This window comes from Triticum aestivum, chromosome 5B (genome assembly GCF_018294505.1).
Source record: "Triticum aestivum cultivar Chinese Spring chromosome 5B, IWGSC CS RefSeq v2.1, whole genome shotgun sequence".
In the NCBI taxonomy this organism is placed as follows: domain Eukaryota; kingdom Viridiplantae; phylum Streptophyta; class Magnoliopsida; order Poales; family Poaceae; genus Triticum; species Triticum aestivum.
Window position 1 is genome coordinate 41807017 of NC_057807.1, and position 23291 is coordinate 41830307.

Here is a 23291-nt window from a genome sequence, read left to right on the forward strand (position 1 = left end):
TTAATATAGCTAGTTTATTTTTAGTAAATGCTTAGTTGAACTAGTTGAATTAATGTAACTAGTTTATTTTTAGTAACAAAATTTAGGTATGTGAGATTATTTGAACTAGTTGAATTAATAGCTAGAACTAGTTTATTTTTAGTAAATGCTTAGTTGAACTAGTTGAATTAATGTTTCACCTATATGAACATAGGAAATGTCGTCTGACGACGAAAAATATTTCATTATGTGCAAATACTGTGAAGACCAGCGCGGCATGTGCGACAGAAATTTGATTATAGGCGATTCAGCATCAAACTGGATGAGACCTTCGAATTCGATACAATAAGTTACAACGACAAGTCTGTTTTCATAATTAAGCATGACTATATATGCTTCATTTGCTTCAACTTATAATTTTTAATTTTCACTATTTTACTAGCGCATCCCCTGCCATGCAAATTTTTTTGTCTTGCATAAGATAGGTTTAAATGCTATGTAAACTATGGAGGTAAAGAGAGTTTACCTGAAAACTGAGCATGGTTATACTTTCAACGTCAAAGTATACAATGCAAACACGTACACCTATTTTGAATGTAAAAATTGGCAAGCACTATGCAAGGCTTATGCATTTGAGCCTGATATGGTTATCACCTTTGATATTCGTCCGAAAGATTATATTAAAGGTAATAGAGACATCTGGGTCGATGTGCAGACGCCTCAACTATATTTTTGTCTTTGATATTGCTTATTAAAAAATAATTAACAACTAATTTCTATTGACAACTTATTTCCATTCAAGCAAACATGTCCGGCGCTTGGTAGACAGGACCTATTACTGTCCCGGAGCTGAACTAAACTGCGAGGAGATAAGTCATTATGTTTCATGGCTTGAAGATCTTTATACTGTCAAGACAAATTTTCTTCCTGCACTTAGAAATGTTAGTACTCAAAACGTGCGACCAATAGTGATCGTATTGAACTACGGTCACATCTATTTAGGAATGATGGTAAGATGTTTACTCTTTGTCCCCAGTGCATCTTTTGCATACATAATTTTTTTGCTAAACTTTCATTACTAAGTATATTAATTAAGTACTATACGATGTTCTTCAACAGTGACTCCCGATGACAGTTGTGCCTCAGGGGATCGAGACTAAAGGTTGCATGTCAATTGTTAGCTTACGGCCAAGATATCTTCATTGCACATGAGTGCATTCAGGATTTCTAGAAGTGATGAATGCTTAATAGTGAAAGATTGGAGGAAAATTGTTAACGATCGCAGAGAAGTACTAGGGGGCAGCAATGAGAAGCGCTTCCCACGATTAGGAGACAGGATCATCTGCATGCTCCAGTATGATGAATCAGAAGAGCAATACATGTTCTATGCTATTTTACCTGAGAGAGAGCAGCAAGAGTGATTTAGCTAGTTTCATGCTCTTATAGTACTTGTCCTCTCAAGTCTGTGTTCTTCGTCCTGAACTTAATCTCAAAGAGTGATTTGCTTTTGTGGTGTTATAAACGCTTATAATATCATGACCATCATGTTGAATTCGATGATATTTTTGTTTCTGGTACAAGTGAATGTTTCTTCTTTAAGCTAGTGTTGGTGGTGATTAGATAGCGGTAATCAAGTATATGCCATATCCATATATATTATACTTGATCATCTAATTAGGTGATCAAGTATAATATGGATATAGGCATACTCTTGATCACTTAGCTAGCTAGTATATAGTTATAGGAATGCATCAGTCGAAACTAATCTGCAGTACTTTCACCTAATGATTTAACAACTCATTATAATGTAAAACAATCACTATATTAAATTGAAAACACAAAATTAAAAGAAAAATAAAAAAACACCCAAACATTTAGTACCGGTTGGTGTTACCAACCCGTATTAATGTCCTACATGCACACGGGCCTGGCTCGTGCCACGTGGTGGCACTTTAGCGCTTGTTCATGACGAACCGGTACTAAAGGGGGGGACCTTTAGTCCCCACTCTTTAGTGCTGATTGGCGAACCGGCACTAAAGGCCGTTACGAACCGGCACTAAAGGCCAGTTCTGCACTAGTGAATCTGAGTTTCTTTTCATGTTGGTGGTTCAGACTACTTCTCTTCTACCATGCAACTATGATAGTAGTAACTGATTCATTACTATGCCAATGTCATGGTTCCACGCTCCCCCTCCACATTCGTAGTGATTTTTATGGCGGTGTAATTGTTGAATTCTGGACAATAAGATGGTGTTTTCGGCGCATCCTCTTTTGATGTGCTAAAACTCTTTTGCGGCTACTAAATTTGGCTGATTTGAGTAAAGTCTAAGGACATTTATGCATGGTAATATCTAAATTGTTTCATACTTGCATGTCTTAAATTAACAGGATATAATATATTCCCACTGAAGATTAGTTTCAATGTGCCCTCCAGTGGCACCATCTGTAAGTAGCATCTCCATCTCTCTCAACCTATTTTTCTAAGATGTTCATGTATACACAAGGCATGGTAAATCATCTTCCTTCTTTCATAGTAAAGAGCATGTACCATGGATTCAGAAATAGGTTATTCTGGAGTTTTATCTTTCGTATGGTAGATAGCCGATCGTTGAAGCTGAAAACATTATGCCTATAATCCATGAACTTTTTCACAGGGACAAAAAAATATAAACATTATCATCTCTTAAGTCATGGACTTAACTTTGTTGAACATTCCCATCCTAGCTTTTATCAATTTATATTCTTAATCCCACTGTACAGTTCCCTGGTGGCATTGTCTTGCTCAAATTTCACAAAGATAGCAGTGTAATGGCTATCTAGGTACACTCGAGATCCCGAAAATAATCAATTAAGGTCTGCATAATTACTATATGTTAATCTAATTTTCCCTGATACATTTTGTATTTGTGTTATTGCAAAACCTGGATTTTATTATCCAAGTTACTGAACCACTGAGGAAGGCAATGCTATCATCCACTCAATGCAACTTCAGTTCTTGCGTTCCCTCTCGAGGATCACATTTGCAAAGATCTTACTATTGTGTATTGCCGAAGATGCATGTTCCCATGAAATTAGTTTGTAATCAGTTAGTTGGTTCCATAGGTAAATGATGATCTAATCGTGTAATCTGTTTGTTCGTCTACTATCCAAAATTTGAATGATATAACTAGGAGGATCAACCTTACCTATGTATCATTACAATAATATCATTCTCAAGTATTATTGGCAAAGTAGATTAATCTATTTATCATTTTGCTGATCCTTTTAGGAGAGTTAGTTTACTAAGCAAAGCAATACTTTTAAGCAATATTTCCCGCAGCAACGCGCGGGGAATCATCTAGTATATTCAGTTGTTGGGTCTAATACATTTTCATTTCGCAAAATATTTTTTTGCCCCACTTTCGTTAATTTATATATAACTTGGTGAAATATGTATTAATGTATGTGTTTAGTTATGCCTAGAGGATCTTGTACGATGCTTCGCCTAATTTGTACAGAGAGGAAAGGAGTAAGGAAATTGTGATCAGATAATCCTTAGTACAGTCAAATGCATACTGAATAAGTATGTAACTAGGCATTTCTTTGTTTGTGTAACTCTGAACAAAATTATCTCATTCCTAGGCACATTCAAACTTGTGTATTGACCATGCTTTGCTTGTTAGATAAGAGGTGACACTCCTGTTATACAAGAAGAAAAGTTATCTGACCTTGCCAATCAGATAATCAAAGTTCCATATATACTTGCTGCAGTTACAGAAAGTACTTAATGTCAGTGGTAGCATTGAAGTTGATTCTCTGCTGCTCTGTGTCATCTGCATAGATTTGCTACCTTTTAAGTGAACTATGATGCAAAGCTGTTCAATACAACTGATCTTCTGCATTTGTTAGGCCTCATTCTATAGGATAGCACATGGAAAATGACATGCTTGTATATACACCTGACATAATAAGTTTGTCTGACTATGTATTTATGTGAGATTATTTATTTATTTCCTCAAGGATACATTCTTGAAAAGGCATTGTTCCTGACTGTTGTCTTATGTTCCCTTCCTCAATTAATGTCACCACCTCTTGTAGTATCAGTAGCAGGCTTGATTATTGTACATTATTATACAGATTCTACAGTATCAGTTTTGTACTATATATCTTATTGTTCATGGAAAATGCTGCTGAGACAGGTACTCTTTGGCGAAACAGACCACTGGAGAAGCTTGTGCTCTGCAATGCGATGGTGAATTACACACCGGCACATTGCCGGGAAGATGCTGATGCAGGCGAACCACCATATAAAAATCAATGAAATACTTTTTTAACACAAATTAGAGAAATTCTAAGTAAGTGGCACTCTGATGCAAACTTAAATCATATTGAAAAACCGTCGAGTGCTATTTCTAACCTGAATTATTTACTTGGCATATGATTATCTTCTTTACCGCCAACTAATGTGTTCAAATGTTCATCATATTATTGGTGGAAGTAATTTTTAGTCGGTTGTTTGGACCGTTCAAGTTCAGCATCGAAACTTATGGTTGTTTGTTTTAGTTGGTTCTTTCCAAGCTTCCACTTCATATTCTCAACTTCATCTCAGCCACTTTACACTTTCAAGCTTAAACAGAGTAGGTCACCCATATGTCAGGTCCACACATGTATAAATTGGCATACAAAACTTTGTATGCTAAGAATCTGTGCATACTGGAGCATACATCTCGGTACCTCCAAAGAATATATATCAGATGTCTAAGTTTTCATTTATTTTATGCTTTGTTTGAGGATTGATGAGAAGTTTGGGCTGCAGTTCAAGCTGGATCGTGACTTACATGGCTAGCCTGACCACAAATTATTCTAAGCTTGGTAGAAAACTCACTTATATGTTAGCGGTTAGAACTTCAGTCTAATTTCTACATGATTCTCAATGTGCAGAGTTTACTTCTGTTTACACCATTTTCTGTTAGGAATAATGTTGATTTGAATTCCTTTTCACTTTTCAGCCAACCTTGAAGCCTACCACATAACAAGAAGCACAGTAGTTCCATTACATAGATAGTGTTTATTAGGTTTGGGAAGTTATGACCCTTTGTCGCTGTTCATTATTTGGGGAACTGTACCATACCATATTCTGAGTATTTATTGTTGGGCTTAATGTCTAAACGTGCCCACTTGATTTCAATGATAGGTGGGCCTGAAGACTTGGTCCTTCCATTTTTTTTCATTCATGGAGATTGGTGCATTTTAGTTGATATACTACCATGTTTCTTTAATTGCTACATTTTCCTTCTGAATCTAGGTCCAAGTAGGTACTGCGGCGGGATTTTCCCTTTTTGTTTTGTGCTCTTATTACTCTTTATTAATAGCGTATTAACAAACATTAGTTTTTATGCTTTAGATGGCTTGCAGAGATGACAAAATATATTGTGTGGGCATTACTTTATACTCACTGGTTACCTCCCATCTGGAACTTAGTGTTAGCATCAACAAGACATGTCAGACATCACATTGATGGTGTGTGTCCATGTTAAACATCACTGGCAGCACCCCCAATCCTTGTGATTTCAAACTCCTTTTTCATTAGTTTTAGTTCTATGCACTCATGGAACCGGATTGATCTAAATCTACCATTTTGCAGGGTTAGTTTTCATTGTTTCACATTTTGACATTCTACTATGCAAAAACTCTCAAAATAATAACTTATTATTCTCATTCAGGACGGGGACCAGCTAAGGAAGTACTTCTCGGTGCACCTGCTCAGTTACATTGACAATACTAAGATAATAGTGTCTTTTTTGCATATGACGCTACATTAAAATGTTTTCTTAATTTGTAATATTTTTAAGTGCAACCAACAAAATATATTTTTATGTATATTAAGTCTCACATATATTTATAATATTAGTCAAGACGTGCATTTGCACGTGCATACTTACTAGTATAGAATAAATTGCTTACTCTGACAAATTATTGTCTAGCATTTGCCTCAGCGCATACAAGTTTCTATCTCTGAAGGCACCTACTCGCGCCGAGACATCTCGTCCGACTATGGAAGATAGTTTATATGGACTAGCATGTTTTGTACTACTGTATAGTGCTTTACTAGCGGGCGAAGGCACGGCGACACGCCGCGCCCGTGCAAGTGCTCTTAACTTGTACAATTTCTACTTAAAAACTATAAAAACAACAGAGTAGACATGCCATATGAGGGGAATAGTACATCTGGTTGAAGATTACGGGGGTACATTGCATTGGCTAGATGATACAAATTTGATAAGAAAATCCAGTGAACAGGCTAAGCTATCATAAGCATATGTAAAATAGAAGATTGACAGACCAAAACAGCGAGATCATTTAGTAACACATGGTTTGATTCTCCAGTTGTGATAGTACATTCCTTTATTTTCATTTACTCCGAAATCTTCAAATAGCCACTCCCAAGTAGGAAGCCGACCACGGAGAAGCTACTCTCATGCTTATAAGTGTTGGAGGTACGCTATGCAACGGCGACAAAAAGTCAGCTTTAGGTCCCGTCACGTGGAATTTTTCTGGAGCTCTAATGGGTAAACATTTTTGTTTCACACAAATGACACAATAATCAGCGAAGAAAAGCTTGCAACATGATCCTTATATAATATAATGCCATACAAAAAATGATGTGTTCTAATTATCGTTTAAACGTTCTTTATGGTCTAAATATTTGAAGAAAAAAATATTAAGCCATGGTTATGTTTATGACTCATTGAACCAAAACATCAAATTTACCTTAACCAGAAGTCCAAAATAAATAGAGTTAGCGAACACACGCACACCTCTTGTGGTGCGTACATCGCGAGAGAAACATACACAACGCTAAAAGCATTAATCATGATTATTGTACTCACTCCGTCCGGAATTACTTGTCGCGGAAATGGATAAAAGTGGACATATCTAAAACTAAAATATATCTAGATACATCCATTGCTTTGACAAGTATTTCTGAATGAAGGGAGTAGTATCTAATGATTTTAGACTTAGATGTGAGGTGTGAAATAGCAATTCCGAAACCCTAAACCCCACCGGCCCACCCCATCTCCCACCTCCTTGCCCTCCCTTGTCTGTTCTTCTCGGAGCTGGCGGCGCACACACCCCACCTCTCCCGATCCCGGACCCCGATCCCCATCCTCGGTACAGAAAACCCTAGCCATTCACCCCTCACATTTCTCCCCTTCTCAGATCTCGCCGTGCCGGCTTCATCCCCGAGCCTCCCCTCCGCATTCCCCACCGCGCGCCGCTCCCAGCCGACACCTCTTCCTTCACCGGTCCGGCCCCGACCGCGCTCGCGTTGCTCCTCACCGCGGGAGACGCCGACCGCCTCATCCGCCTGCTCGTCGCCGCTTCCCACCTGTCTACCTCGTCCTCATCCCCTCGACCGCGCAGTCCCCGCTGATGGCCTCGCTAATCAGCACTGTGTAAACAAAGGCAAACCTCTGACCCGCCTGTGACTTTGCAGAGTATCATTTTGTGCAAAATGGCTTAAAGTGGCAGAGCGTGGGAAAAATCTGCATCTTGCATTCTTGCCGATATTACAGCCTAGCTACCTCAGCCCGACCCCAGAATGGCTGAGCGCCGGATGGTCACGTCCGCCATTGTAGCTGAAGAAGAAACAATGACCCATGTGATCAAGATAGATGGGTACTCAAGAACCAAGGAGCTGCTTAAGGCTGGCAAGTGTACAACATCTATCCCTTTCATTGCCGGAGATAATATCTGGGTTGTGAAGTATTTCCCAAACGGTAACAGCAAGGCAGATGATTACATACCTGGGTACGTATCTGTTTTTTTGGCTCTTCAGTCAGCTGATGCCAAGAATGTGCAGGCGAACTTCACCTTTAGTTTACTTGACAAGGGTGGAGAACCAGTGTGCATCAAATGTGAGGCAGAAAATCGTATCTTCCGGCGCAAAGGTTCAAATTGGGGTTTCACTACGTTTATTGAGCAGGGAGATTTGGTAGAATCGGTGCATCTAACAGGTGATAGTTTCAGGCTCAGGTGCGACATCACCGTCCTGAAAAAGATCCGCAGTGAAGAGACCAGCCCCAATCAGTTTGTCGTGATTCCTCCAAGCAACTTGCATCGCCAGCTCGGCGACCTCCTGAAAAACAAGGATGGGGCAGATGTGGCCTTTCGAGTCGGCGGCGAGATATTCTCGGCTCATAGGTCCGTGCTCGCTGCTCGTTCACCGGTCTTCAAGGCGGAGCTCTTTGGCGCCATGAGGGAGAGAGCCAGTGATCCGATTGAAATTCTTGATATAGAAGCTGATGTGTTCAAGTCCCTGCTCCATTTCATCTACACGGACTCACTCCCTGAGAGCACTAATGAAGGTACAACACAAGTTGATGTTGTGACAGCCAGCCATCTACTTGTAGCGGCGGACAGGTACGACATCGAGAGGCTGAAGCTGATATGCCAAGACAAGTTATGCAATCACATTGGCACCAAAATGGTTGCCACTAGTTTGGCTTTGGCTGAGCAGCATAACTGCCAGGGACTCAAGGAGGCTTGCTTTGAGTTCCTTGCTTCTCCTTCCAATCTGGAGGCAATGATCGCAAGTGATGGTTACCAACATCTCAAAAGCAGTTGCCCGTCTGCTCTGAAAGAGCTCATTGCTAGATTCTTGCCTGTTGAGCTGATACCAGCCATGGATACTATCAGGTTAATTTGATTAGTACTTGTGTGTGTGGGTACTGATGATCATATCATCTATCAAGTAAACTTGGTATCTATTTTGTGTGTGTGTGTGTGTGTGTACTTGCATGTCTGGGACAGCAGCCAAGGCTATTATCAGGGCAATTTGATTAGTACTCTACTTGCATGTCTGGGTACTACTGGTCATATCTCAAGTAAACTTAGTGTATATTTTGCTAGTTTGCCATGTCTAACAAAAATGCTATCAATATATCCTATTTATGCAGGTAGAACTGGCACTTTTGGATTCTGCATTAATTCTGTGTTTTCTGTATGCACTTCGATTGATCTGTGTGGAGATGAGTTTTTTTTTTTGCCTGTTGTATCTCTATTTTGATTGCAATTGTTTTAATAATTCTCTCCTAGTTAAAACCTGCATGGTTGTACAAACTAGCTGAAGTTTAGGCATGATGTATCCCTATTTATCATGTTTCCGAAGTGAAAATATCACCTCTCTATTATCCGAGTTTGGCATAGGAGTTTTGCTTGATTGAAGTGATCTAAACCTTTCTTAGCTTATGTTGGTCGTGCTTTGTTTAGTGATCCCAAGCGCAGAGTTTTTAGCCATGAACTGAGATAAACCATGTCTTTATGTAGGGTCGTAAATCCTGTTAGCTAAGTGCCTATTTGATTCAAAAGATTTTTAGAGGATTCTTATCCTAAGAAGATTTTTTCTATATGGATTGTTTGATTCGTGTAAATGCAAATCATTTTTATTCATATGATTCGTTTGTATTAGGTTTCATAGCAAAAAAGATTCATCCACTCCAACCTCTTTGAACGAATGTTGCGCTTTTCTTCTGCATAATCATACAACCATTCAATCATGAACTAATGAAGATGGCACAAGATCCCAGTCCAGTGTTCTTACCACTCTATTACTGTATCAAACTGTGATTTGGGAATCTTAACATCTGTAATTCAAGATAGTACTATGGTTAGGCAGATATTGTTAACTTGACTTGAGACCATCCCGCACACAGGTGTGACTCTTATGGTCTTCGATGAAATCTCTCGTACCAAAAACGTAAAGGAGTGTAATATCTGGGACGAAATCACTGTTTTGACCTTGTCAGGAAACTATAGCACAAAATGAACTCTCCATGAAAGTATTTCACAATCTAACCCTTTTAGCAACGCCACAGACCGTGGCGTTTCTGCTCCATATAAAAACGCCGAGCTAGCTAGCGTTGCTGCTCCTCGTAGAAACGCCGAACTAGCTGGCGTTGCTGCCCATATGAAAACGCCAGGGGCGTTGGCGTTGCTGCCCATATGGAAACGCCAGGGGCCATGGCGTTTCTTCCCTAAAAATGATTTTAATAGATATCTTGCTAGTGCTCAGTGGACTTGATTGATGAGTACATTAAAAGAAGAAATAAACAAAACCTTTTCTCATGCCTTTTCACTATGTTGTTAGTTGCTAGCTGCTCCTCTGCATGTGCTGCAGGTTTACATGTGCAGGCTGTCCGTCTTTTTCACATGGGAATCCAGTGCATACGAACATGATGTACAGGCATCTGCATGGTCATGGCCTAGGAGCAATGCAACATAGGTTGGGTAGCAGTTGTTTGTCCGACGGGTCAACAAGCATTTCGAGCTGCATGCATGCATGGGCTAGATGGGGTGATGGGTTTTAGGCCTTTGCGTCAGATCGGCATAGCAGCGGCTAAAATCATTGTCAGAACAATTAAATATCCGGGGAAGCAACGCCAACGCCCCTGGCGTTCCCATATGGGCAGCAACGCCAACGCCCTGGTGTTTTTATATGGGCAGCAACGCTAGCCAGCTCGACGTTTCCACGAGGAGCAGCAACGCTAGCTAGCACGGCGTTTTTGTATGGAGCAGAAATACTACGGTCTGTGGCGTTGCCAAAAGGGTCAGAATGTGAAATACTTTTACGGAGAGTTCATTTTGTGCTATAGTTTTCTGACAAGGTCAAAACAATGATTTTGTCCTAATATCTGGATGTTCGATCACCAGGGAGCAGGGGCGGAGCTCTGTAGGGGCCGAACTGGGCCATGGCCCGCCCAAAAATTTGACGTTTTTTTATCTACTATGCATCTTCCGCCCAGCCCGAGCCCACCTGGCGCATCCTCTTCTGAATCTCATGCAGATAGCACACGGCATCACGGACTGCACAACATCCCTATCCTCTCCCCGTCTCGACGCATGTAGCGGCAGCAAGGCAACACCAAATTGCTCATTTGATAAGCAATAGCCAGAAATATGTGCATATGTGCTTGCTCCATCTTATAACCGTGTATCATATACTAATGCTCATCATTCAAAATTTTAGAAAAACGTGTGTTCTTCTTTATCTGGCCCGCCAAACTTTTTCTTTCAAGCTCCGCCACTGCCAGGGAGGGAGGCTCCAACGACCGATTCGTTTGCTGGCAGTTTTTTTTTTTTCAAAAAACTGTTTTTTTAGGCTGGTCGATCGACGAGCTCGTGATCGAGCCAACCAGCCCACATAGGCCCCTTTAGCTTCCCCCTTCAGCTTCCAGGCCTCCAGGACAAATTACAATTTTCTTTTGTACAAAAAAATGTAAGAAAAGATTTTATCCCTAAAAAAATGTAAGAAAAGATTAAAAAAACCACTTCATTATGAACGAAAAATGGAGAGAACAAAATTTAAAAAATGCCATGATCTGGATTTTTCTTTTGAAAATTGCCATGCTGTAAAAATTAGAGAACATTTGTATCCATAGACCAAAAAATAAAAAAATGTTATTGTTAAAAATGCCATCTCTTAATGATAAAACAACACATGAGGACCTGTACCTAGACTGCACCATTGTCCTTGCTCAGCTGCACTGCCGCCCCGGTCCAAGTCGCCGCCGCCGCCACCTCCACCTCTTATGTCTGTGGGCAAGGGGTGAGATAGGTAGGAAAAAATATTTCGTGAGATGAAGGTGACCGAAGCGGGAAAGAGAGGTCGTCACATGATGATGGCTGACCCCATCAGTGAGAATTTGACGGCTCTCATCAATTAGGTTTTGGGCGAATATTCTCATGTCTCTGGTTATCCCCATCCTTCGTGGATTCCTAAACAAACAAGTGGCATCCTCGGGGAAACTAGCTATCCCTATCCCTCGACTGGCTAGCCACACAACCAAACGCTATCCTACGTGAGGAGAAATGCTATCGACATGCGAGCTTTCAACCAAGCACTTCTTGCAAAACAGGCATGGAGGCTAATTGAGTCTCCTGACAGTTTGTGTGCTCGATTATTAAAAACAAGATATTTCCCCGATGACAATATTATTGATACAGTGGTTACCGGGAGATCTCTTCGGCCGTCTGGAAGGGTATAGCTCATGGATTGGAGTTGCTAAAGAAAGGTATAATTTGGAGAAATTGGCGATGGTGCTTCGGTAAGAACTCCCTCGAATTGTGTACTGCAGTATGGTTGAATTAGAGTCCTCCGTGTTGTGAGGAGCAGCTGGCTCGAGATTGTAACCCTGTAACTATGGAATAAAGGGAGGAGACGAGCAGTGGAAGAGTTCTCACTACTAGGGAAAACCTTATACACAGAATTTTAGCAGTAGCACGGGTCAAAAAAGCACACTGGTCCTAAGTAGCAGTAGCGCGCCCGTGCAAACCGCGCTACAGATAATGTCCTAGCAGTAGCGCGCTTGATTCTAAACTCGATACTACTAAAATTCCCACGGCTTAGCCCATAGGCTACACATAGTAGTAGCGATCTATACAGAACCGCGCTACGGTACTTGCTTTGTAGCAGCGCGTTTACGCTGAAATGCGCTACTTCTAAAAGAAGTAAAATTAAATGAAAAGCAATAGAAAAGTAAATGCAAATGAAAGAAATAGAAGATGGTGAAAGGAAAAAATAAATTGTAAAGAAAAAAAATATAAAAAGGGGGGAAAGAGAAAGGAGTAGCAGTAGCGCGTATCGCTGAACGCGCTATAGCTAACTTATCAGTAGCGCACTTTGTGGAACGCGCTACTGCTACTTCTGACTTAACCAGGGTTCGTCCTTCCCCACGGCCACTTCCCCCAAATTCAACTCCTCCGCTCTCACCGCCGCCGCCGCCCGTCATCCGCCGCGCGCTCTTCGCACACCCTCGACGCCGCCCCCGACCCGGATTCGACACCGCCCCCGCCCCCGACCTCGACGCCGCCCTCCGCCACGCGCCCGAGCCCCGACCCCGACCTCGACGCCGCCTGCCCCTCCCTCGCCGCAGGCACCCGAGGTGAGCACGCCTGCTCCTCCCTCTCCCCTACCTCTGCCTAGGGTTCTTCAAATTTTAGTTGCATCAAATTAGTTAAGGTTCATGTAAGGGTGGAAACGAATCGGATGCGGATGCGGCTCAAATTAGCTAGGGTTCATGTAGGGTGGAAACGAATCAAATTTCTAAGATGAATCATAAAACGAGTAAATTTTGACCACTTATTTCACTTTTAAGTTGGATAATTGGAATATCCTCTACCACTTTCCACACCCTAGGTTCATCAAATTAGATGGTAATTAGGGCAGTAGTTCCTAGGTACTAATTAGGTACTAGTTTATTTTTATTTTTATTAAGTTTATTTTTAGTAAGAACTAGTTGAATTAATAGAACTAGTTGAAGATGTCACATTTGTTGTTATTTTTTTAGTTAAAGTAATTTTTCCCGCATCGACGTCGACGATGCCTATCCCGCATCCTCGTCATCGACTCGATGGAGGACGCCTGGTTGACCAGATGTGCCATGTCCGGGACTAGGCTCCGCCGGGCTGGTACTGGGAGGCGCTACCTACCGGGGGGCACATCTTGGTGATGAGTCAGCCCATCGTTGACCCGAACCTTCTTTGGTGGCGGTCGCGTGGGTCAGTGATGGTCGAGAGGCTTGAGGACCCCGCGGAGGTGGTACATCATCGTGTCAGCGAGGAGGACGTGCACGTCCGTTGCTACTTGTTTGCGCTGGAGCACAGGTTCTCCAATACCTGGCAGGTTCTCCAGGGATCTCACTGGAGCTATGATTCTATGATGGTTTCTTCTCTTTGGGTGTCCACCGCCCACGCCGATACCCGTCGTTCGCTAGGGTTTTAGTTGTATTAGTGATGTTATATTATGATACTATTCAGGATGTATTAGTGATAATATTCGACGATGTACGGGCGCAAGAGATGATTTACTTTTTCTTATTGAATGCATGCTAATTTGAATACTTATTTATTTTATGATTTGATTTTGCTTATTGAATGCTCATGTCAATATGAGTCCTATAAGATATTTTGAAATGTATATCTTGTGTTGCTTAAATAGGATATGTGCTTGCCCAAGTGGCCGATCATGTTTGCAGGTTACACCTTCGAGTGGCCTATGTTTTACCAGAGTGTAGATTCATTTCCGTTCCGGAAAATTTTAGGCGCTCGATATGTTCTATTTTAGCAAAGGTCATGCCGGATTTTTTCATGAATTTTTGCATGACTTGTGCCAGAATATGTAGGAAACATCGAGTGCCCCAGATTTGTATGTTGAGTATCCTGGTAGTTGTCTTCGATCGATTTTTAATTAATATTTCAACTGTGGACATAGGAAACGACTGACGACGAAAAGGTTTTCGGTATTTGCAAATACCGCGAAGACGAGTGCGGCCTGTGAGACAGAATCTTCCTAGATGATGATAGGCGCTTTAGTATCAAGCTGGACGAGAACTTCGAAGTGGATACAGTAAGTCATAACGACAAGTATTTTTTCGTAATTAACCATGACATCTGCTTCATTTGCTTCAACTTATAATTTTTTTTTACTATTCTACTAGCGTATCCCCTGCCATGCAAGAGTTTTTGTCTTGGATAAGATAGGTTTCAGTCCTATGAAAACTACTATGGAGGTAAAGAGAGTTTACTTGATGACCGAGCATGGTTGTATTTTCCACGCAATATTATACAACGCATACACCTACACCTATTTTGGATGCAAAACTTGGCAAGCACTATGCAGGACTTATGCATTTGAGCCTGATATGGTTATCACCTTTGGTATTCGTCCGAAAGATGATATTGAAGGTAATATCGACACCTGGGTCAATGTGCAGACTCCTCCAGTTATACCATTATGTGAGTTTCTCAACCATATTTATGTCTTTGATATTGTTTATTCAAAAATAGTTGACAACTAATTTCTATTGACAGCTTATTTCCAATCAAGCAAACATGTCCAGCGTTTGGTATACATGACTTACTACTGTCCTGGGGTTGAACTAAACTGCGAGGAGATAAGTCATTACGTTTCATGGCTTGAGGATCTTCATACTGTCAAGACAAATTATTATTTTTGTACTTGAAAATCTTAGTACTCAACACGTGCGACCAATAGTGTTCGTACTTAACTACGGTCACATCTATTAGGAAAGATGGTAAGATTTTTATTATTTGTCCTTAGTGCATCATTTGCATACATTATTTTTTAAGCTAAACTTCACTGCTAAGTATGTTACTATACGATGTTCTTCAACAGGGACTCCCGATGAATGTTGTGCCTCATTAGATGGAGACTAAAGGTCGCACGAGAATTGTTAGCTTACGGCCAAGATATCCTACAATGCACTTTAGTGCATACAAGATTTCTAATAGCGAGGAATGCTTAATAGTGAAAGACTGGAGCAAAATTATGAACGATCGTAGAGAAGTACTAGGGGCAGCAATCAGAAGCGCAACCCACGATTAGAAGACAGGTTCATCTGCTTGCTCCAACTTGATGAAGCAGGAGTGCTACACATGTTTTATGTTATTTTACCTGAGAGAGCAGCATGAGTGATTAATTAGCTAGCTAGAAATGAGTTTGAAGATGATGATGTGCTATACTATGACTATGATGATATAGCTAGTGTTGATGGTAATGAGTATGATGATTATTATTAGCTAGTGTTGGTGGTGATTCGTTTTAATTGAAGAGTAACATATCATATAGACAATCAGAAGTATGGCCTACCCGTTTCTATGATCTTCGTTATAGCAAATTGTTTATATATGTGGAAATTCCCAGGCTGTTAATCCATAGCCTAAATGACCTCTCTTCCCTTGAAACTTGAGCATCATCAGATACTCCATGCATCCACAAAGGAAACTTGTTTCATTTGTTTCGACAACCCATTCCTGCAATAAAAAGACTACAATTATAGAGTTTAGGCTGTCAAAACAGTGCACTGCCAAGTACAAGCATCAGATTCCCATTTTGGCTTATGTATGCCTTGAACCTTGGTTTTTGGCTTCTGTACACCATCAAACAAGATCCGAGAGAAAAGGAGTACGTGCCTTCCAGTCGCAAAGAAAGAGAATGTCGATAGCGTCTCGATGGTGTTGACGCCTCAAATTATCTGTATGTGAGAAGAAGAAAAGGGGCCTCCGTTGTTGTGTCTTGTGTGTACTTGAGTCAAACAAGAAACGCGAAAAAGGCCTCCAGTTGCTTTTGGACAAGTTGAGAGGTAGCTAGCAAACTGATCATGCCTATCTGCTTATACTTGGTCCAGGCCCTACTCAGCCTAATACTTTGGCCCGATCCACCGACCAATCGGAGCAGTCGCGAACTCCTAATGCCGCACCCAGCATCGTGCCCTTGCCGCCTGATGACTTGAACGATTTGCATTTTGCTGGCTCTTCAGCGTGAACATTGTCTCAACTTGGATAGGTACAAGGTTTTCTAGCTTGGAAAATATCAGTGATCTGGCTGAACTAATGTGACACCAAAGAATCATCTTTCTTATCCTTTATTACTGTATCGACTTCTAAAACTAGCTCTACCTTTCGTCTCTTCCCTGTGCGGAGTTTCTTATAACACGTACTGACGTAACCCTATCATAGTGCTGTTGTATGCGATGCTTTCCATTCACTGAGTCTGAAGAATTTTAACATTAAGGGAGTTACCATTGCTAGCAGCAAGGCAGAAAATCTTGCTAGTTGCGGGTGGATTTCCTTATTCCGGTACCATACAAACTTATGTCAAGTTTTCATACTGACATAAATGTTCACATACCATAGGAACGGGCACTAATCACCACAGACATAGTGGGAGTTTGGAAAAAAACACAGATACAGATCCAGTCGTCATTTATTTTATACAGTTGAACCGCATGTAACGTCCCCACTTAGGAGGCATCTGAGTAGAGCTCTTCAATCACCACACGAACTGCAATCGGGATCCGAACCAGGTGGGCGCCTCCATCATGCCATGCCAAGCTACCGAAGGTGTAGCTGCCCTGGATCCTTCGGGTGGCCCTGAAAGTCACCTTGAAACTCTGCACCCTCCTTGCGTTGCTGAACACCAGCACTGCTGGCTCCACAGCCATCTTGACGCCAGGTGGAGGCTCCATGAATGCCTTGTACACCGCATTCGGCTGGCCAACATTGGTAACAGTGCGCACAACCGTCACAGATGTCTTGAGGCCAGGAATGGCAATCGATGGGAGGTTCAAGTCAGGTGGTGTGCAATTGTTATTTGAACCAAATCCTTGTGGACAGTTGAAAAACTCGAGGTAATCTGACGCACTAATGTCATATATCAGGCCTGGATCAGCTGCCTTGGTTGGATTAACAGACCCTGCTCCGTAATCAAACGGGTCGGCGATCTTTGCACGTTTTCCATTTGCTTCTATTGGAACCCCATTACGGTCCATGGTATGTGCTGCAAGAGAGACACTTTATTTGTGCTTTGCATAAATAAATACTCGATATCTCAACTATATATGTAGAGAATCAGATAATTACCGGTTGTCATTAGTGCTGATTTTAGGGCGGCAGGGGACCAGTCAGGATGAACGGATTTGAGTAGAGCGACTATCCCAGATATATGAGGGCAGGCCATGGACGTTCCAGAATCAAAGACATAGGAAACACCTAGACTTTTGTAAGCACCACTTTGTGCTGCAGCGGCCAAAATGTACACCCCAGGTGCAGCGATATCAGGCTGTTCATTTGGGAGCACAACTAATTAAGGCAAGTAGAGTTAATTCTATATATGTTTCTTAGTTGATTGTAACTTTTAAGGAAAGAGAAGACTCCAATGACACTATGGAGTGACTGAATCGAACAATTTATTTACCTTCTTAACAAGAGATTGCTAGCTAGAGGTGCGCTGCTTACCTTGAGAACCCCAGGATAGATAGGACTAGGTCCCCTTGATGAGAAAGCTGCTATTTACCAAAGCTGCTATTGTTCGGGTTGTAGATATCTTTATTTTTGGGATGCCAATGCGACTGCCATAATTATAAGGAGAAACGAGAAAGCTTTGGTAAACATTGAAATGGAGTGATAACGTGCGTACGTCCAGAAAGTAGAAAATCGATTTATGTACGTCTAAGAATTTTCTCTACGTACTTGATAGCTAGTCTTGAAATCGAGAGGAACGCAAGGAAGGGCCGGTCCTTTAATTGCATATAGATCAAGAGAGTCCAGATTATTCTGTGAGAATATAAATCCCTTCCCTCCATTTCTCTGCACCGTCGCTGCAATATCTGCATACTTGGGTGGTGCAGAGACACTACCCGGTCCTGGTGTGTAGCAGAATACCACCTTCCCGTGTATGTCAGTGCTGTTTATGTAGTCCGGGTCACACCTGCAAAACAGTTACCCCTTGCTTATCCACTGTGGGTGAAATTCATATTTATTTAAATGGTGTTCGGAGTATATTTATAAGGAAATCTTACCTATCCTTAAAGTAATACAGAAGTTCAGAGAACTCATCTCCACCTTTATCTGCCACATACATGGATTGTGCCTGTAACCAATTAAGCATCCCATTGTGAGAAGGAAGGGAGGTAAAACATGACGCATGGTCAAATCTGAAGATGCATACCACAAACTGTCGGTTATCCCCGAGGGTGATAACCGTGAGGAATGATCGATCAACCGTGGTTGCAGCAACCGTGAGTAGCCATGGTGAAGAATTCTCCACCGTTTCTTCTGTAGGTCCATCATTTCCGCCTGCCATGATAACCGGGATGCCTCTTGCCACCGCACCCAGCGTTCCTAGTGCTGCCATTTCGTTCGTGCTTCCGAGAGAGAGCGATAGGACGTCAACACCGTCATGGATAGCATGATCGATGCCTTTCAGAACGCTCGCGATAGAGCAAGAACCCCAGCAAGCCTTGTACACTGCTATCCGGGCGCGAGGTGCGCCACCACGAGCCGTTCCAGCAGCCAGTCCGAAGAAGCTGGTGTTGTGGACGACGTTGCCACCGGCTGTGGAGGCTGTGTGGGTGCCGTGGCCATGAGAATCCCTGGCAGACAGGAAGTCACTTTGGAGAGATCTCCTGTCGATGTCAGCGCCAGCATACCACCGCGCACCGATGAGCTTTCGATTGCAATCGTGGGCACTGAAGTTGGCACCGGCTTGGCAAGTTCCCTTCCATTTTGAAGGAGGAGGTCCATAGCCATCATCAGCGAAGCTCTGTGACTCAGGCCAAACACCTGAAATGAAAGACAAGTGGACTGGAGGTAAACACCCCACACAATTAATTGTGTTAACCTTGGGCTGAACGAGCCATCACATCCACCTGAGTCGATGACACCGATTATCATCCCATCTCCATGGTTTGCTGCTGCAAGGAGCTCATTTGGCTGCTGCTCCTGCTTGATGTCCACGCCCATGGACAGCCCAAGGAAATCCCAGCTCCGAGTAGTATGCATGCGTACCATTGTGTTCTCTTTCACACTCACCACTCCAGGCAGCGCTGTATCCGAGCCGGAAGCAGCAAATGATTATTAACTTATGAATCACAGTGATGGTCAACAAGCATTTGTCAATTGACTAATACTACACCTTATCTCAAAGCTAGAGGGAAAGATCAAAAGAGAGATAAATTATGCACGTATATATTATACATACTCTGGATCTTTCTCGCTTGTGATTCAGTAAGCATTGCAGAAAAGCCCGAGAAACCATATCTGTAGCTGTGGACAATCGATTCGAGAGCCGCCTCCTTGCTTCATAGCCAGTACATACTTGCGTAAACCAACTTGAGAAGAAATGGTATAATGAAATAATAATTCTACTCTTGGAGGAAAGGAACTTTTGAGAAAAACTAATTTAATTTGGAGGATATAGAAAGCCTTTGTAGAATAGGAATGTTTCCTTCACATTTTGGAGGAGTTTTATGTTATACTGTGAGGTTACTTCTTAATACAATTGTATTTAAAGTTCCAATGCATCTTGGTGATTTACTCTGTCCTTTCCATATCTAAATAAGTAACACATAATTATGCCAGTTAACGATGTCCATGTTTTTGTTTCTTATAAGATTCCATATGACGGGGTATCATAATTCTATGACTTTATTTATTCCTATGTTTCTACAATCCTGTATCCTGGAGGGCATTATAATACTACTCCCATTGCTCCGGTCCAAAATAAGTGTTGTGATTTTAGGGAGTAGTGTTCTGTAAATAGCTCGATTAAGTTTCTTTTTGTAACATTTTTTTTAATTTTTTGAACAGATGAGGATTGGACACTAAGGAGGAGTAATAGAGGAGAAAATGAAGGGACAAAAGAAAACAAAAATTCTTCATACAAAAAAATTATAGATAAGTCAAACACCACCTCAGCTACCATTTATCTAGCTTGTCATCCTCAGTTAACCTGGACACGTAAGATCCTCTGACGAATGCAGTTTAATTTCTAGCAGCTAGCTTAAGATACTCACCTTGCTATTTATATTTGGTGGTATTATTTCTTTCTCACAGTAAAGTCTGGAGACTGTGCACTAATTTCTAATTATATTAATCAATTTTGACCACTTAAAGAACAACAACAACAACAACAACAACAACAACAACAACAACAAAGCCTTTAGTCCCAAACAAGTTGGGGTAGGCTAGAGGTGAAACCCATAAGATCTCGCAACCAACTCATGGCTTTGGCACATGGATAGCAAGCTTCCACACACCCCTGTCCATAGCTAGCTCTTTGTCGATACACCAATCCTTCAGGTCTCTCTTAACGGACTCCTCCCATGTCAAATTCGGTCGACCCCGCCCTCTCTTGACATTCTCCGCACGCTTTAGCCGTCCGCTATGCACTGGAGCTTCCGGAGGCCTACGCTGAATATGCCCAAACCATCTCAAACGATGTTGGACAAGCTTCTCCTCAATTGGTGCTACCTCAACTTAAAGAATAAGGGTATTTTATTTTGAATTTTCTGCATTTGATTCTTGTTTGAGATTTTTGGTTCAAACAAGAAAGAGAGGTGCAGAAAGTGATGGGACTGCCATAGTGCCATTCCGAGGAGTCCATGAGTCTACAATATTGAGACTAACCTTAGCATAGTCCCTCCCTGCAACTTTATTTTGGAGAAATCTCAAAATGAATGGAAGCTCCTACTACTAGTTTAATTAAGCACATAAAAATGGACGTAGTTTATGAGAAAAGTAGAATGCAAAATATGCAAAACTTGTTTAAACAAAACACAAGGTGAAAATCTCAACAAGACCAAGGCAACCACCTAATAAGTACCTAACTAAAGTAGATGTAGTCATGTAGAACATGGCTATGACAAAGAGACACGCTGATGAAGCCAATGGAACGCAACATGGAAGCATATAGAGAAGCAGTTGTGTTGTATAATAGTGGAGCCAGAATGTTGTATAATATCGCTGATTTAGTGCAACTTTGTATTAAATTAATGACACTTATTATGGATAGAAGGGAGTAGCTAGCTTGTACAATACTATGAAAGGTACCTTCCGAGAACGGAAGCGAGCAAGTCGTGGTGCAAAGAGGTGACGAGACTGACATCTTCATGTTGCCTCTGCCCAAGGTAGACGATGTATACCTGAAAACATGTTTACGTATTACTAACTAATAAAGTCTCACCTGATTAGCAATGAATGGGATGGACCTTACCAACTTGCCTTTGCTAGTAAGCTGTGGTTTAACATGTTTTTTGGCAACTAAATTACTTTATTAATTGCAGATACAAGCTAGTCACCAACATCAGTGTGCCGGACAGCACACTCGGAGAAGAGCTTTGACAAGACATAGATTAAGGCCTTGTTCGTTTAATCCTCCTCCCAAGGGGATTGGAGAGGATTTTGGCTTGTAGGGGATCTAATCTCCCTCAAACCCTGCCATTCCCCTTCAAAAACCACCTCAACCGAACAAGGCCTAAGAGGGATCATGACGAACACTTGCTAGCTAGCTAGGTTGAAGCTGGGTTGTTAATGGCATGGCAGCTAGCTTACCCGTCTTTGTTCGAGCCCTTGCGACAGCTGCAATCGCAGAGATGAGTGGAGAAGAAACACAAGGAGTAGCAGACATGGCGCTCTATGCTCTGAGAACCTTGCCATGGATCTGATTCTGTTATATTACTAACCACACCTGTCTTCCTCTTTTTATAGTAAGCTCTGAGCTGAGAACCTCTACTTGTTGAAAAAGTTGCAGTCGTTAGTGCCTGCAAGTGGTAGGACCGATCTCTTGCCACCGACATTGTATCAACTGATATGATGCCGGGATTAACCGGTAGTACAAATGAGCAAACTAAAAAGGAACAAGGTGAAGGTTACTTGCGCAGCTTGTCTGATATGCTGAAGCTAGTCTCCCTCTGACTTACTTAGCGCTTGTAGCCGTTGAATGAAAAAAGGCAGGTTAAGATTTAGTCGAGCATTATTGTAGCAAGACACTACATATAGTAGAGTCCCAAAATAAGTGCCTTTGTTTTAGTACAACTTTGTAGAAGCATCGAGCCTGAAGCGTATATCAACTCCAACGGCGGTTGAGATTTTCGTAAAGTGAAAAGACTGTAGCTACTACTGTATGTGTATCTTTTTTTTTTTGAAACGGAGGCAAAAGATTTGCCTCTTCTATTAAATAAGGAAGAGTAGAGTTTAGAGTTTTACAACGCACACACAAATAAGCGGCATGACAATTACTCATGCGTACAGGCAAATCCGCAGCGGAAGGTTACTGAAGTGGCAATTGTGTAACTCCATCGCCCTACTATGTCGATCAAGCTCCCCTTTTGTTTTTGTTTTTTTAAACAGAGGCAGAAATTTTGCCTCATATATTAAATAAGGAGGAGAAAGAGTTTGTTACAACACACCCATGTTACGACATGACAACTATTCTTGCAATAAAAAAGATTCTAATTTCTTTGCCCTGGCTTTGATCCAAAGGTTTGCCTCATCGACAATGATGTTGAGCAAAATTTACGGGGTTGCACTCTTTTGGCTGAACACTCTTGCGTTACGCTTATTCCAGATGACCCATGATACTAATATGGTAATCGATGCCTTTGCTTTTCGGTCGCGATGCAAGCGGCGCACGTGCTCGCCCACCACGCCTGAACAGAGTCGAACAAGTGCCATGCGGACGTGTCCATGTCGTGGATGCGAAATTTCTGAATAACTAGGTTCCAAAGCCTGAGAGTGAAGCGGCATCTGAAGAAAAGATAAGGACCAGGTTCCAAGACATGTCCAACAAAAGAGAAGCATCCACCATTGCAGCAAGGATACCCAGTAGAGCTTGGCATTTAGCGTGGGGAAGAATAATGGACATCTCAAGGAATAGATGACTTTACAGACCCGGTTTTTTCATATGGTGGTGCGACCACTAGTTTTTTTGCTCCTTGCACATGATAGCCGATTTATGTGTCCATTAGCTAGTG

General features: G+C 41.7%; 1 protein-coding gene and 1 pseudogene across 2 annotated transcripts; one reads left to right on the top strand and one right to left on the bottom strand.

The window, feature by feature from the left end:
- The first annotated feature begins 7561 nt into the window (after positions 1-7561).
- LOC123115581 (BTB/POZ and MATH domain-containing protein 1-like) lies at positions 7562-8668 on the top strand. Its single transcript, XM_044536712.1, has one exon. It carries the CDS (start codon positions 7562-7564, stop codon positions 8666-8668), a length of 1107 nt encoding a protein of 368 aa, XP_044392647.1.
- Positions 8669-16571: 7903 nt separating this feature from the next.
- LOC123110279 (subtilisin-like protease SBT3.9) lies at positions 16572-22017 on the bottom strand (annotated as a pseudogene). Its single transcript, XR_006453254.1, has 10 exons — positions 21871-22017; positions 21370-21461; positions 19520-19617; positions 19188-19364; positions 18488-19101; positions 18339-18409; positions 18002-18247; positions 17776-17897; positions 17401-17599; positions 16572-17317 (listed from the first exon to the last, which is right to left on the bottom strand). The product of XR_006453254.1 is annotated as a subtilisin-like protease SBT3.9 (transcript).
- Between the last annotated feature and the right edge of the window lie 1274 nt (positions 22018-23291).

Coding starts and splice junctions, on each gene's coding strand:
- LOC123115581 (XM_044536712.1), top strand. CDS start 7,562: ATGGCTGAGCGCCGGATGGTCACGTCCGCCATTGTAGCTGAAGAAGAA.